Genomic DNA, 17,130 nt, shown 5'->3' with positions numbered 1-17,130 from the left:
CCAGTATGTTATGTTGGTCGTGGGAGTTCTGTGTGCCAAGTTTGGTTCAATTCCATCGTTGATGGAGTTCAGAATGCTCTTTGATTGTAGGTGAACTATAAATCTCAGAAACTACAAGTCCCTCACATCTGACTTCAAACTAGTTGACTCCCCTCCTATATCTGTCAATGCAGACGTGATCCCCAATTGAATTAAGTGTAGGATATGTGTAGGATATGTGTAGGATTGTTTCATATATGAGCAGACTGCAAGATTGAAATTGACATTTTCTTCAAAAATTATCAATGGACTTTCTCTCCCGTGCCACGCTAACCACCTTGCTTTTAGTGGGAGTGTACACACTTAAATCAAGTTGAGTTTATTTCCAGGGAAATATTTAAAGTTATGGATTGCCCAAGCAGCATCCCCCTAAGGAGGTGAGGCTGATCTACCAAACTGCACATCTTGCTTCCTCTTTCAAAATGTAGCCTTATCCCAATTCAAGGTATTCAACATTTCTGTGTTTTAAATCAGTTTTGCGGCAGTTTGATAAATCGAGGCTTTCTATATGCTCTTCCACACAGCTGTATAACATCCACATTGAACTGGATTATAGGGCAGTGGAGACTCAGATAACCCAGTTCAAAGCAGATATTGTGGATTATCTGCCTTAATATTCTGGGTTATATAGCTGTGTGGAAGGGCCCTATGCTTCCAAAAGCATTCACAGCTGTTGACTCCAATGCCAGTGGGTCGGTGCATCAATTCTAGGCTTTGGCTACCTTTAAAGGAGCCAAAGCCTAGAAACCATTTAGGAACAGGTTCCATTACATCTCAGGGCCCTTCCACACAGCCCTGTGTCCCAGAATATAAAGGCAGGAAATCCCACAATATCTGCTTTGAACTGGGTTATCTGAATCCACACTCAGATAATGTAGGATTTCCTGCCTTAATATAGGGCTCTGCTGGAGGGTCCTGAGGGGCCCTTCTATATTGTCAGATAATCCAGGTCATCAAAGCAAAAAATCCACATCATCTGATTTGAACTGATTTGAACAGAGGCTGGATGGCCATCTGTCAGGGGTGATTTGAATGCAATATTCCTGCTTTTTGGCAGGGGGTTGGACTGGATGGCCCATGAGGTCTCTTCCAACTCTTTGATTCTATTATTCTAATCCACATCGAACTGAATTATCTGGCCGTGTGGACTCAGATATTCCTGTACAAAGCAGATATTATGCATTATCTCCCTTGATATTCTGGGTTATATGGTTGTGGAAGGGCCCTTTGTGTCCTCAAAACCAGAGTTGGTGGCTAGGATTGTTTTGTCTGTGCTCTTAAAAATTGTTATTTTCCTCAAATTTAATCTATTACTTTTTTACTTCTAGAACCCTAGCAGGCTGTGAAAACATAAATAAGCAAATGGTGTAGAGGAAAAGCTGTGTTTCTGAGCACTATAATAAAATGGGCCAAAGCCAACTGTTAAGTGTTCAGTGAGATCTATTAAATCACTTACTTACTCAGTAAGTAAACCCTTAATGAATCCCACATGTTCAGTGGGTGTGCTCTCCAGCTGTGACTAAACTACTCGGTGTAAGTCACAACCATGTTTTATCTTCTTTCACATTTGATCTCCGCCAACGGGACATCCAAAGCCCACTTTTCCATCTAGTAGCCAGGTTGATTTGAACAGAAGAGCTACTATACACATTTGTCAAACTGAAACCGAGCATGTTATTACAAGAGGGGCTCTGAATCCTTTGGGCAGCTGCTGATGAGAACTCAAGAAGAGTTCGACAAAAAGAGGCACGGACCCCTCTCAGTCAAATTTTGGTAGGCCAAACGTTTCCGGCTTGAAGTCCTTCATAGATTGGAGGACCAAAGTAGCTTCTTTAGTGAGCTCTTTCTTCAGGTTTTCATCGGGGACCATGATCACTTGCATCCCGGCCTCTTTTGCAGCTTTGACCCCGTTGGGAGCGTCTTCAAACACAAGGCACTTGGCCGGAGACGCCGGAGGGTCAAATCTTTTGGCACAAATCAGGAAAATATCTGGGTGCGGCTTCCCATTTTTCACTTCAGGGTCGTCACCCAATGTGATGTGATGGAATAAGCCAAAAAGGGCCTTGAGGTGGGCGGTTTTCAATTCGTATGGCTCTCGGAGGGAGCTGGAAGCCACTGCAATGGGGATCTTATGCCGGTGTAGATGGCGGACCAGCCTTTCGGCTCCAGGCATGAGCTGAGCCTTGGGAAACAATTCTTTCTTCTTCTTTTCAGCTTCCTGAATCATTTGCTCAGCTGTCAAGGGGATGTCAAGGATCTTCCGAAGGATGTCCAGGGCCTCCAGTTCTCTTCTGCCCATGATGACCTCTTTCTGCTCCCAAGTGAATTTCTTCCCATGGCGACTGCAGAGTTCTTCCAGCACCGCTGTGTATAGGGTCTCGGTGTTCAAAAGGGTGCCATCCAGGTCGAAAATGACATGTGTGATGGGCTGCTGAGGCTTGCAAACACAGGCAGCCATGGTGCTGCCATAGGGAAGGAGCCAGGAGAGGAGGCAGGCAGGCCGGCTGGCCGGCCAGCTGCACATACACACTGCTGTCGCCGCGGCGGTTTCTATGAGTTCAACTGGCTCCGTAGAATTCCTGTCAGGATTCTGGCTCGGTTTCAAAACATGGCTGTCAAGGATGATGTCATGTGTTCACGAGACACTAATTCCCTCCCCCACACTAATTATGAAGTTGAGGGGAAACTGCTGTTGTCTGTGGCAAATAACATAGCATCTTAAATAAGAGCCGAGAATGTCTAGATAGATAGATAGATAGATAGATAGATAGATAGATAGATCCCTATATGTGTGTGTGTGTATGTATACATACACACACAAACACACACACAATAGATAGATAGATAGCCCCCTCCCTGCTGTCTGTCCTGCGGCAGGCTAAAATCTTTTTATTCAGACAGGCTTTTAAAAAAGGTTTTTAAAGATCAATTTAAGGGATGCTGTGGTTTTTAACTTTGAATATGTTTTAATGGTTTAGCTATGATTTTAATTTTTTTAATGTTTGTATATTTGTATATTTTAAATAGTATGTGAATACTTTTATATCAAGTTGCTTTGAATCCCCTTTGGAGAGATAAAGCAGGGCATAAATAAATATAATAATTATTATAATTGATAGGGGATATATATGGAAATACATATATACACTACAGATAGATAGAGGAGATATATGAACATATATATATATGCAAACATTACAGATAGATAGAGGATACACACACACACACACACACTATATGTGTTTATTTATGTCCATATATATTATAGGTACACATATTATAGGTAGATAGATGGATAGATAGACTACACATAGAGTATATATATGCAAACCACATACACATATTAACCGCTTTGAGTCCCCCCAGGGGTGAGAAAGGGGGTATATAAATATTGTAAATATATATATACACACACACTACAGTTAGAGGATATATATGTGTGTGTGTGTATGCATATATGTATACACACACACTACAGATAGATAAAGGATATATATATATATATATATATATATATATATATATATATATATGATACACACACAATACAGATAGAGATGATATATGGATAATCACACTACAGATAGATAGATGATATTTATACTACAGAGAGAGGATACACACATACACAAATATCCTCTATCTATCTATTTATCTATCTATCTATCTATCTATCTATCAGTAGTATGTGTGTATATATATAAATCTATATATATCCTCTATCTGTAATATTCCATATATCACATACGATAGAATATATATATATATATATATATATATATATATATATTCTATCTCCATACAGATAGAGGAGATACACACACACATGCACACACTACAGATAAAGGATATCACTAAATGTATGTTTGTATGTATGTATGTATGTATGTAGTGTAGGAGAAAGTTGCTTCTTTTGTTCCTCTTCAACAGACACGTCTTTCAGTCAATACAAGGGCACTTTTCTACACTACATATCTATGCAGCTCATAATTGTGGAGGTTTTTTTAAAAGAGAGAGGACAACCTCTTTCTCCAATGTAGACACGCTGTAAGCGGATCCCAAGGGTACAGAAGAGAAACTCTAAGTGACAATGTACCGCAATCCTTCACCCCAAAATGATCATTTAAAGTGTGACCCATCACTGTGAGGAAGGGTGCGTCTGCACTGTGGAACGAAGGCACTTTCAACACTGCCTTTGAACTGCTGTGGCTCAATGCTGTGGAATCCTGGGAGGTTGTATGTAGCTTGCAACTCCTAGAACGATTCCATCAGCGCTGCTTCCAGAAAATCCTGCAAATCTCTTGGGAAGACAAGCGGACAAATGTCAGTGTGCTGGAAGAAGCAAAGACCACCATCAATGAAGCGATGGTCCTCCACCATCAACTTCGCTGAACCGGCCACGTTGTCCGGATGCCTGACCACCGTCTCCCAAAGCAGTTCTCTACTCCGAACTCAAGAATGGGAAACATAATGTTGGTTGACAGGAAAAGAGATTTAAAGATGCATTGTCGAAGACTTTCATGGCCAGAATCACTAGGTTGTTTTAGGGTTTTTTGGGCTATATGGCCATATTCTAGAGGCATTCTCTCTGACGTTTCGCCTGCAACTACAGCAAGCATCCTTAGAGGTAGTGACCTCATTACCTCTGAGGATACTTACCATAGATGCAGGTGAAACATCAGGAGAGAACGCCTCTAGAACAGGGGTCCACAAACTTTTTAAACAGAGGGCCAGGTCACAGTACCTCAAACTGTTGGAGTGCCAGAATATAATTTGGAAAAAACAGGAATGAATTCCTCTGCACACTGCACATATCTTATTTTTAGTGCAAAAAGAAGAGAAAAAAAACCACTTTAAAACAATACAATAATTAACATGAAGAACAATTTTAATAAATATAAGCTTATTAGTATTTCAATGGGAAGTGTGGGCCTGCTTTTGGCTGATGAGATAGGATTGTTGTTGTTGTGTGCTTTCAAGTCGTTTCAGACTTGGGTTGACCCTGAGCGAGGGCCGGGTAAATGACCTTGGAGGGCCGCATCCTGCCCCCAGGCCTTAGTTTGAGGACCCCTGATATAGATAATAAACAATAACTGCATTTCTTAATGGTAAATAATTGGGTCTGAGCTACTCTAACACCCATTTCTTCTAAGGTTTCAAAGAGGGAAAAACACCAATCAACTGCATCTCTTTGACACACATGCAGAGAGAGATCTTAAAGCACACAGCACATACTCTAATATGAAAGAAACTAAAGATGAAAAGAAATGTGGGCCTGCTTTTGGCTGATGAGATAGAATTGTTGTTGTTGTGTGCTTTCAAGTCGTTTCAGACTTAGGTTGACCCTGAGCGAGGGCTGGACAAATGACCTTGGAAAGGCTGTATCCGGCCCCTAGTTTGAGGACCCCTGCTCTAGAACATGGCCATATAGCCCGAAAAAACCTACAACAACCCAGATTTAAAGATGGGCACAAGCCAACCTTAAAACTCTGACATAGACACTGAGAACTGGGAAGCCCTGGAGGTCAGCTGTGACCAGCAGTGCTGCAGAATTTGAAGAGGCGCGAATGAAGGGCGAAAGAGATAAACATGCCAAGAGGAAGGTGTGTCAAACCAACCTTCTACCTGCAAACCGATGCCCTCACTGCGGGAGAAGATGCAGATCAAGAATAGGGCTCCATAGTCACTTACGTACCCACTACACTTGGAGGTCCATGATGCTGTCAAGGTGATGCATGCCATATGCCAGCAAATATGGAAAACACAAGAATGGCCATCAGATTGGAAAAAATCAACTTATATAACCATACCAAAAAAGGGAAATGCGAAAGACTGCTCAAACTTCTGTACAGTGGCCCTTATTTTTCATGCCAGTAAGGTAATGCTCAAGATCTTGCAAGGAAGACTCCAGCAATACAGGGAGCGAGAGTTGCCAGATGTTCAAGCTGGGTTTAGAAAAGGCAGAGGAACAAGAGACCAGATTGCCAATATCCGCTGGATAATGGAGAAAGGCAGGGAGTTTCAGAAAAACATCTATTTCTGTTTCATTGACTATTCTAAAGCCTTTGACTGTGTGGATCATAACAAATTGTGGCAAGTTCTTGGTGGGATGGGCATACCAAGCCACCTTGTCTCTTTCCTGAGGAATCTGTACAAGGACCAAGTAGCAACAGTCAGAACTGACCACGGAACAACAGACTGGTTCAAGATTGGGAAAGGTGTACGGCAGGGTTGTATACTCTCACCCAACCTATTCAACTTGTATGCAGAACACATCATGCGATGTGCAGGGCTTGATGAATGCAAGGTTGGGATGAAAATTGCTGGAAGAAACATTAACAACCTCAGATATGCAGATGACACCACTCTGATGGCCAAAAGCGAGGAGGAGCTGAGCGAAGGAAGATTGATGCTTTTGAGCTGTGGTGTTGGAGGAAAGTGCTGAGAGTGCCTTGGACTGCGAGAAGATCCAACCAGTCCATCCTCCAGGAAATAAAGCCCGACTGCTCACTGGAGGGAAGGATACTAGAGTTGAAGTACTTTGGCCACATCATGAGGAGACAGGAAAGCCTGGAGAAGACAATTATGCTGGGGAAAGTGGAAGGCAAAAGGAAGAGGGGCCGATGGCATCCTTGAAGTGACTGGATAGACCTTGAAGGAGCTGGGGGTGGTGACGGCCGACAGGGAGCTCTGGCGTGGGCTGGTTCGTGAGGTCACGAAGAGTCGGAAGCGACTGAACGAATGAACAACAACACACTTGGAGGACCTTCAACCTCAGACTACGAGGGATCGCCTAAGTAAGTAAGTAAGTAAGTAAGTAAGTAAGTAGCTTCTAAAAGGGCTGCCAACTAACAGCTCCCAGGACTCCACAGCATTGAACCGAATGGTGACAGCCCAAGTGCCATTCATTCCTTCACTCATTCTGCACGCTGTGACTCCAGAAAGTGTTTACAGTGAGATTTCCCAGAGTGCAATGGGCGGAGGCGGGGCGCGGGGGCGGGGCGCGGGGGCGGGCGCTGATTGGCCCTCGGCGAGGATTTGAACAGGGCGCGGGGCCGGCTCGGGCCCTGGTTTCCAGTGTGGTGGTGACTTGCCAGTTGGGCGGAAAGGCTTCCTTCCAGCGGGTACGTAAGGACTGGGGTAAGCCCTGGCTTTGAGTTGGACTGGGGGAGTTGTAGTTTCGCAGAGAAGGCTACAAACACTGTAAAACTACAAGTCACAGGATTCAGTCGCACTCAGCCATGATGGTTAAAATGGTGTCAAGCTACAGTGTACATCAGGCCTGGGCAAAGTTGGGCCCTCTGGGAGTTTTGGACTTCAACGCCCACAATTCCTAACAGCCTCAGGCCCCTTCCTTTTCCCCCTCTGGCACTTAAGCGGCTGAGGGGGGAAAGGAAAGGGCCTGAGGCTGTGAGGAATTATGGGAGTTGAAGTCCAAAACTCCCAGAGGGCCCAACTTTGCCCTTGCCTAGTGTAGTACAGTTATATTTGTTTATTTATTTAAATAAGTAATAATTTTTAATTTAAGTAATAATTTGTTTTAATTAAATAAAAAGGGCCAGCAAATTGAAGTTTCTAAAGCATTTAAAAATTATGCTGATTTTATAGGAAGCTAAGGCCCCTTCTGTACAGCTGTATAAAATCCACACAGAACTGGAATATACAGCAGTGTGGACTCAGATAACCAAGTTCAAAGCAGATATTGTGGATTATCTTCATCTTGTCTCCTGTGCTATTCTAATAATATAATATATTGTATAGCCCCTGGTGGCGCAGTGGGTTAAAGCACTGAGCTGCTGAGCTTGTTGATCGAAAGGTCACAGGTTCGATTCCGGGGAGCGGCGTAAGCTTCCGCTGTCAGCCCTAGCTTCTGCCAACCTAGCAGTTCGAAAACATGCAAATGTGAGTAGATCAATAGGTACCGCTCCGGTGGGAAGGTAACGGCGTTCCATGCAGTCATGCCGGCCACATGACCTTGGAGGTGTCTACGGACAACGCAGGCTCTTCGGCTTAGAAATAGAGATGAGCACCACACCCCAGAGTCAGACATGACTGGACTTAATGTCAGGGGAAAACCTTTTTATATATATACATATAATTATAATATTATAATGTAATGCAATATAATAATAATATATTATAATTATATACTTATATTACATGTGGTATTACTAATAATGTTGCAGTATAATTGTTATAGTAAAATATAGCAATATTTAAAACTAATATAATATATTGTATAAAATCCACATAGAACTGGACTATACAGCAGTGTGGACTCAGATAACCAAGTTCAAAGCAGATATTGCGGAATATCTCCACCTTTTTCCACCTTGTCTCCTGTGCTATTCTAATAATATAATATATTGTATATACATATAATTATAATATTATAATGTAATGCAATATAATAATATGATATTATAGTTATATATTTATATTACATGTGGTATTACTAATAATGTTGCAGTATAATAAAAATAATGATGATGATAATAATAATAATAATAATAATAATAATTTAAAAAACTTCATTTATATACCGCTCTATCTCCCCAAGGGGACTCAGAGCGGTTCCCAGGTAAAAATCACAACATATAAAGTAAAAACCATAAGATTAACAAAACAAAATCTGCATAAAATTTTGTATAATTGGTATAGTACAATATAGCAATATTTAAAACTAATAATATAATATATTGTATAAAATCCACATAGAACTGGACTATACAGCAGCGTGGACTCAGATAACCAAGTTCAAAGCAAATATTGTGGATTATCTTCACCTTGTTCCACCTTGTCTCCTGTGCTATTCTCATAATATAATATATTGTATATACATATAATATTTATAATATTATAATGTAAATACAATTATACATTATAATGTAATGTATAATATATAATATTATAATGTATAATACTACTAATATATAATAATATTATATTATAATTATATATTTATATTACATGTGGTATTACTAATAATGTTGCCGTATAATTGGCATAGTACAATATAGAAATATTTAAAACTAATAATATAATATATTGTATGTAAGCCGCTCTGAGACCCCTTCAGGGTGAGAAGGGCAGCATATAAATGTCGTAAATAAATTATCTGCCTTAATATTCTGGGATATATGCCTGTGTGGAAGGGCCCTAAATCCAACATTTTTGGTGTGCCCACCTTCCTGACTTGTTTTGTTGTAAGATGTGACTGAATAAAATTGGTATATGTCTGCCTTCACATTATCTCATAGAGTCCCTGTAAGTCAACAGATAACAGATACCTATATGATGCTGCACAAGGAAAGAGAACAGGTCCCATGGGACGCGTAGTATAAAAAACAACATGAAATTGACAGTGAAGAAAGGCGTGACTAGAGCCTTTGGTCTTCTGGGTGTTTTGGACTTCAGCTCTTAGAATTCCTGACCACTGGAGTGGCTGGACAGGGCTTCTGAGAGATAGAGTCCCAAACACCTGGAGGATCAAAGGTTGGACACTACTGAACTAGAGGAAGTGTTCTGTGTGTACACTTGGGGTTTTTTTTTTTTTTGGTAGAAGAATGGTGCAAACTGAGACAGGAAGGATGAATTTGGGCTTGAGCCTCTTTGCCATAATATTACATGGTAGTTAAGTGGGATTAAGTTTATGATGTGTTCTCATATTTTGAAGACTTGGCTCAGAATACCTCAGCCCGCTATTTGCATAGCATGGAATCATTCTTCTTTTGGACTTGTCATCTAAAGTGTCCTCTCATTTGGATAGGCAGGCGGGAAAGCTTTGACAATCTGAGATGAGAAGTCTTGCAAAAACAATTCCAGGGATTTAACAGTATGGTCTGTTGGAAGTTAACTTTAATTTAACTATCATCAAGTTAGTTGAAGATAATTTGAAAGCCAAGACTTCCTGGCTTTCAAGTTGCTCTCAGCACTTGATGTGAGATACCTGTCTCAGCGCTATGTATGGTTAATCAGTTATATGTCTTTTTCTGTAGGATGCAAAATGGAGCACCTTAAAGGTGCAGATTTTGTGGCACAGACCAGTACTCCTGAAGAATCTCTGGCTTTGTTGTCAGAGTTGAAGGTAAGCCTCCAAGATGAGTTGATACCCTCCAGTCTGGGTGGTTCTGGAAAATGGCCTTTTAATGGATATTAGCAGTGATAGGAGAACACGGTACCTGTAGTCCTAGAGGCAAATTGCCTCTGAGAAAAGGCAGTGGCTCTTCTCCTTGGTAACATGGAGAATGGTAGCTGCCTCCATACCTAGGCTAGTCTAGATCAGTAGTTCCCAAACTGTTTTGGTCATGGAACCCTTCAGAAGACACCCCCTCCCCCCTGTGGAATTCTCAGGATTGTGAATGCACAATTTTTTCTTTCCGTCACCTCCTATTGCCTGGCTGTTATTGTATGTTTGAAAATAAAGAGATTAAATTTTTTTTTAAGCAGAAGTTCATTGGATTTCAATACGATCTGAATACTCTGGTATGGACTTAAAAAATTAAATATGTTTTTTAGAGGAACCTCTATGTTTTCATTGAATTTTAGGGTTTTGTGGAACAATTTGTGAATCACTGGTCTAGATAGCAAGGACAAACAATGTGGCATGCAGTACTCTGCCCTCTGTTAACAAGGAACAGCTGGAAAGCTCGGAAGTTCCGTTGGAGCTGTCACCTGACATCTGCTGCCCAAGGCAGCTGGTTTGTCTGTCTAACTGCAAAGGTGGCCCTGCTTAAAATGAATGCTTGGTATATCCTGAGGGTCGGAAGTGGGGATCCTATGCTTCCTTCATGCTGTTGATTTATAGTTGCCATGTCACTAATGTTTGGCCATGCTGATTGAAATTGGGATGTACTATCAGCTGGGTGGGAAAATATTCTGTCCAAAGAAACTGGGTTTTTTGGGTGGAGGGGCAACACACAGCAGATGATTCAAGGTTTGACAGGTTTTTTTTTAAATGACAGGTAACATTTACACATGTTAAAATACAGTCAATACTTGGAGCAAATTCCACCTGTCCCCATTCAGCTGTTGAGAGCCTGGAGAAGATACAGCGGAGGAACCCAGATTTGTGTTAATGCACAGCCTCTTGCTGGCTCTTCTGGTTTGTGTCAAGCTCTCTCAGGCACTGGGTTGTTGTAGGTTTTCGACAATACTCTCTCAGGCAGTTCGTCAAGGCTTTTAATAAGCAAAGCGCTCCTGGACTTCATGCATTTTCTCACACCTGTTCCCCGATTGACATGCACTTCTAATTAATTACACTTGTATCTGATATGTGCATCTAGACAAACTAGTAATAGTTTTCTGATAACTAATTGTTAGTTATTCTCCAAGATTTTGCAATAAATGAATGTAGAACTTGTGCAATGACAATTGGAATGGCCATGGATTATGACTTTAATTATGTGATTTTAATCATTGATGTAATTGTTTTTTTTGGTGTTTTAATTTTCTGGTTTTTAATGTAGATATTTACCAATTGTATGTTATTTAAGGCATTGAATAGTTGCTGATATGTAAGGCTGCTCTGATTCCCCCTCGGGGTTCAGAAGGACGAGGTACAAATATGGTAAATAAATAATAAAGAAATAATAGTATTTACATCTAAAAGACTGGGGATTAATTTAAACAGAAGTTAGTGTTGACTGCTTTCTACATTCTGATGCCAGACATACACATATTAATAATAAACATAGTCAAAAGCCCAGGTTATACAAGTCTGACATCAATAGAGGCTACTCACTTGGCATTAGCTAAAGTTGTAGTGGCTTCAGAACAACTGCCACGTGCCATCTTAATTTTTTTGCATCCAAAGCTTTTACTTCCACTAAAGAAGTTTCCTAAATTTTCTGTTGGATTTTGCATTGTCTAGTTTAAGATGATATGAGGGCTAGTGGCTTGCTAGCATGGGTCCACATGTGGTAATTGTATTGGAGAAGAAATGTGGTTGTCATTGGGGAACTGCACAATCTGGGATGGTGTGGGACATTGCAAGTTTCTGTTAAACATAGTTTTTTCATGCACATGTTTTCTCCCAACTGTAATAAGGAAAGTGCACTGTACAGTTTAGATAATACTGTATGCCTGTTCTTCCCAAAATGGGTGCCCTCCATATGTGTTGGTCTTCTAACTTTCATTATCCCAGTCTGTTGAGAATGATGGAGTGTGTAGGTATACATATTTGGAATCCTGCCTGTTGACATTTAAGGCCTTGTCTTGATTTCAGGAATGTCTCATCTCTGAAGCAAAAAATGCACAAACTTCAAGCCAAGCTGCCAAACAAACAACGGTGTGCGATCAGATCTTGAGGGCTTGCATCCACAGATTTGGGACAAAGTTAGACTTCTCTGCTCACTTAAAAAGCCTTCACGCCTTAGCCGAGGTGGCTTATGATGGTTATGTTAAAGCCAGGTCCCAATATGTTCCACTCTATTTGGAAAGGCTGCTTTATCATTTGCTGAAGGGTGCTGCTGCCGGGGGCCCGTCCGATTCCTGCATGAGATTTGCTGGTCTTCTCTATGAGGAGCTCTCACAGAACCAGCCTCCCCAGGTGCCTGCTGATGACTATACATCAATTACCAAAAGTGCCTTCAGTGTACTGTGGAAAAGTACAGATGCCATGTCTAAAATGGACAAGACTCCACTGGAGCTCAGGACCATTCTCTCTACCCAAGTGCAAGCTATCCGCTTCTTGATGCTTCTAGATCATGATGCTGCTACCTTGTCTGTCCAGGAGCCTCCATTCTTTACCACCATGGTGGCTCGGCATGCCTCGGCTGCAGCTGCTGTATTTGAGGCCCAGCAGAACCCACTGAGCAAGGAAGAGGCCTGTTTTCTCAGTGACCAGCTCTTCCACCACCTTGTTGAAGCCATTTTGGAAAGGAAGAGCAAGAAGGAGCCTTTGGCCATCCAGGACTGCCTCCATGTCTGTGAGCTAGCCATCATAAGGGCCCGTTACCTCTGCAAAAGCGGCTGCTTCAGAGAATGCAATGAAATTCTCTGGCAATCCAGCAGCTACTTGAGCAGATCCAGCAACATGAAGCATTGGTTTGCTGTAATTTTTAAGACTCTTTCAGCTGGACTTGTAATAAGTAGAAAGCTACTGCTTGGTGAGGGATCAGTGGGGCCTCCCTTTCATCAGATTGCTGAGGGGATAGCTTCTTTACTAGATATTGAAGAACCACTTCTAAAACTGCTGGTTGAAAGCTGCCAATTGCTTGTAACTTCTTTATATGGGCATGTGAGGAAGAGTCAGTGGAGGCATTTCAGCTTGGAAGAAATTCAAGGGTTCTCTGCTTTCATGGAACATTACCTCTCAATGTTCAGCAAGTTGATAAAAATGGTAAGTCAACCTTCCCTATATTGGGTAACACTGGGTTCATCGACTCGGAGTTGAAAGGGATCTCGTGGGCCTTCCAGTCCAACCCCCTGCCTAGAAGTAGGAAAATTGCATTCAAAGCACCCCTGACAGATGGCCATCCAGCCTCTGCTTAAAAACCTCCAAAGAAGGAGCCTCCGCCACACTCCAGGGCAGAAAGTTCCACTGCTGAACAGCTCTCACAGTCAGGAAGTTCTTCCTCGTGTTCAGGTGGAATCTCCTTACCTGTAGTTTGTTCCACGTCTTAATCTCCAGGGCAGCAGAAGACTTGATCCCTCCTCCCTATGACTTCCCCTCACATATTTATACATGATCCCATATCCCTTACACTACAGTGCCCAGAATTGGACACAGTGTGATTCCAGGTGTGGTCTGATCAAAGCAGAATAGAGGGGTAGAATGACTTCTCTGGATCTAGACACTATTTATGTAGACCAAAATCTTATTAGCTTGTTTATCTGCTGCATGACATTGTTGGCTCATGTTTAACTTGTTGTCCAAGAGGACTCCAAGATCTTTTTCACACGTACTGCTCTTGAGCCATGTGTCCCCCATTCTGTATCTTTGCATTTCATTTTTTCTTCCTAAGTGAAGTTTCTTACATTTGTCCCTTTTGAACTTTATTTTGTTCATTTTGGCCCATCTCTCTAATCTGTTAAGATCGTTTTGAATTCTGCTCCTGTCCTCTGGAGTATTAGCTATCCTTCCCAATTAGGTGATGTCTGCAAACTTGATTATCACGCCTTCTAACCCTTTATCTAAGTCATTAATAAAGATATTGATTAGCATACCATGTGATTGAGATTTAATCTGTCTTGCTTTCCCTAAATATAAGTGTTACTGTATTGTTCTGAAAAATCAATTTTCTCCCATGGAGGTGTGGGTGGATAAGTTGGTTGGTTTAGGATCCTAGCAAGCTTTACAGAAGCAAATGGGGATGGAGATGGTGAAGCATCTTTTCCTAAATTATTAAATCTTATAGACACTGAGTTTTAAAACAGACTCTTTGGCAAGGTGTCTTGTGTAGTCATATTTACCAAATGCAACCATTTGGACTACTTTCCAGGAATCCTTATTTTTAAAATAATTTTTTTCAGTTCTGACCCATTGTATTTTACAATGAAGCTGCTGTAATAGCTTTCCGAATTTCATTTAAAATATCAGAATAGGTCAGAAAATCCCTTTCCCCTATTATCCCTATATGTTTATTATGTATTTTATTTGAATTGTAACCAATGTAACCAATTAAAGACTGAATAACATTGTCAGGAGTTGGCTTGGGACCATTTATGTCATTTCCTGTCTCACTTTTCATCCACAGGTTTCCTCAGACAATGTGAAACAAAAGCAAGCTCTGATGAAATTAATGTATCATTACGTTCAGCTGTATACTACTATAGTCTATGACTCTATTCAGACTCTACAGGTATGGGAAATGACGAAGCAGCATATGTTCTACGGAATTTTCATAAATAAGAGAATTTCTGAATTAAAGACAATGCAAGGTGTTTTCATCTTTAGAGTGAAAGAAGAAATACTTTTTAAAAAAGAAGTCATGAGTCATTTAGTTTTTAGCTTTGCTATGGCTCTTTAATGGATCAGTCACTATGCACATGCTGTGTTTCCATATAGTCTCCAACATCTTCTGCCAAAGTAGCCTACTAATAGTCTAATAGTATTTCTGTGATAGAGCCTTGCCTGGAGATGTACTGAATTGCTATTGTTCACCAGATCTCATGATCTGACAGGGGATGGCAATGCACTTATCCCCTGCCTGGAAAGTAGAGAAACTGTGGCCTTCCAAATGATGTTGAGCTCTTCTTGCCATCAGCTTTTTCCAGAATGGCAAGTCATATGGTATTATAAGGTTGAGGCCAATAGCATCTGGATGGGCCTTCCCTTCCCATCCCTGTGAACTCTACATTAGGGATTTGGCTTCTGTAGTCTCAAAGACTCTTTCTGCATGTGCACACACACCTGATTCTTACCCTCACTGTTTTCTTTTCAAATAAGGAGTATCTCCTGGAATCCAAGAGAATAAATGATTTTCATTCTGTACACACACGCACATACATACCATTAATAGCTTTTAAAAAAGGATTGGCAATGAATACTTAGATCTTTCCAGTTATTTTTTTTCTATCTAAAATGGAAAATGGAGTCAGCACAGCTCTTGGTGGATCCTGGACAAAGAGAACTAGGCCCCAGATTTCTGAAGCATGCCAAGCCTAGATCAGAGGTTTCAAACTTGTAGCCCTCCAGATGTTTGGGCCTCCAACTCCCATAAGTCCTGGCCAGTTTGTCCAGTGGCCAGGAATTCTGGGAGCTAAAGTCCAAAACACCTAGAAAGTCACAAGTTTGACACCTCTGATCTAGATCATTTTTTTCACAAGATAAGTAAAAAATCTAGTGAGCTGAAAAACATTTGTTGGCCCCTGCCAGCGTATCCAAAAGTCAGGTCGTAATTGTTGTCCAGAATATTTAGAAGGTTTACCCTGGAGAACAATGTGGAGTTTGCTTTGGAAGGACGCAGAATCAGGTCTAACTGCTTGCCAAGGTTTTGATATACTGCTCTTTAGAAATTGTAATTTTTTGGGGTTCAGTAGATGAGAGACTATTTGGATGTGAATTTGAAGTCCATTGTTTGTTACATCATGCATTGTTTCATATGCATAATGTTCCATTTGTGAAAATGGCAATGTACTTTACTGTTCGACAAATAGCAATGTTGCATGCAAGACTTGGTATTTAGTAAAAACTAGTATCACATGTGATGGTCCTGCCTTGCACTTTGAAAACTTTCTCCTATGAGGAAAGCTTGCCTATCAAAATAGACTGTTTAAATGGTAGAAAATTGCTAACATGTTTTCAGGCCAACATGTAAGTAAATGTGTGTTGGGTATGTATATTTAATGAATAAGCTACTTGGTTAACAGGCAGAGACCGTAAAAAAACACCTGTGGTTGGCAAGTAGACATCATGAAGCTTGATGAGTTTATCCCATAAGACAGATAAATCACAATCACAGCAGAATAACAGCTGGGTATATTTTTTGTCAGTTTTCTTCCTCTTATTTGGAAGTATATACAGTTGTTTGGGATATAATAGATTGTACCCACAATAGATATACCCAGGCCATTTGAGATATAGCTGAAGTAGCATTTCTTAAATCCGCCATGGTGAGGTAGCGTCTCAGTTTCAGATGGCAAACGTTACTCCAAGTTTACATCTGTATGTGTGTTTTAGAACAAGAAAAATATGGGTGCAAGTGTATGTCAAGGATGCATCAAGGTAGTGTGTTACTGTCTTACACAGTGGCAAAATGTTTCTTGGGGTTTAAGTGTCCTTCCTCCTATTTCTGTTCCTAAAACCTGTATTTTGTTTCTCACAGGAACCAGAGATTGCTGGGCTGCCACAGTTATTGGCGTCTCTTCAGAGAATTGTTAATGGATTTCTGGATAGGATAGATGATCTTTCTGAGAGGGAACAAGCTGAATACCTGGATCACTCAGGTTGTTACCCAACATAAGAGAAATTGTTTGCCTATTGTCACATTCAGATGTTGCATTGTACTGCCATTTAGAGGATATTGTCCTTCATATTGAGAGGAAATAGAGGAAATGTCACAATTAGAAAAAAAATCAATTGGGAAATTTATAAGAACATAAGAGCATTTTGGTCAAAAGGGCTATATAGCCATGTATTCTTGGTGT

The 17,130-nt window shown here is 40.8% G+C and overlaps 1 protein-coding gene and 1 pseudogene across 1 annotated transcript in view; one reads left to right on the top strand and one right to left on the bottom strand.

The window, feature by feature from the left end:
* Positions 1-1,798: 1,798 nt before the first annotated feature.
* On the bottom strand, positions 1,799-6,960 carry LOC132765461 (pseudouridine-5'-phosphatase pseudogene; annotated as a pseudogene).
* A 99-nt stretch (positions 6,961-7,059) lies between these two features.
* The window catches only part of ESPL1 (extra spindle pole bodies like 1, separase), a 46,487-nt gene continuing 36,416 nt past the window's right edge, over positions 7,060-17,130 (top strand). The window contains exons 1-5 of the mRNA XM_067464259.1: positions 7,060-7,163; positions 10,038-10,126; positions 12,266-13,381; positions 14,739-14,843; positions 16,809-16,929. Coding sequence (XP_067320360.1) covers positions 10,046-10,126; positions 12,266-13,381; positions 14,739-14,843; positions 16,809-16,929 — 1,423 coding nt within the window. The 5' untranslated portion in view covers positions 7,060-7,163; positions 10,038-10,045. The remainder of the gene's footprint in view (positions 7,164-10,037; positions 10,127-12,265; positions 13,382-14,738; positions 14,844-16,808; positions 16,930-17,130) is intronic.

Source organism: Anolis sagrei, chromosome 2 (genome assembly GCF_037176765.1).
Source record: "Anolis sagrei isolate rAnoSag1 chromosome 2, rAnoSag1.mat, whole genome shotgun sequence".
NCBI classification, from domain to species: domain Eukaryota; kingdom Metazoa; phylum Chordata; class Lepidosauria; order Squamata; family Dactyloidae; genus Anolis; species Anolis sagrei.
The sequence above is the reverse complement of the archived record's forward strand: the minus strand, read 5'-3'. Positions and strand labels throughout refer to the sequence as shown.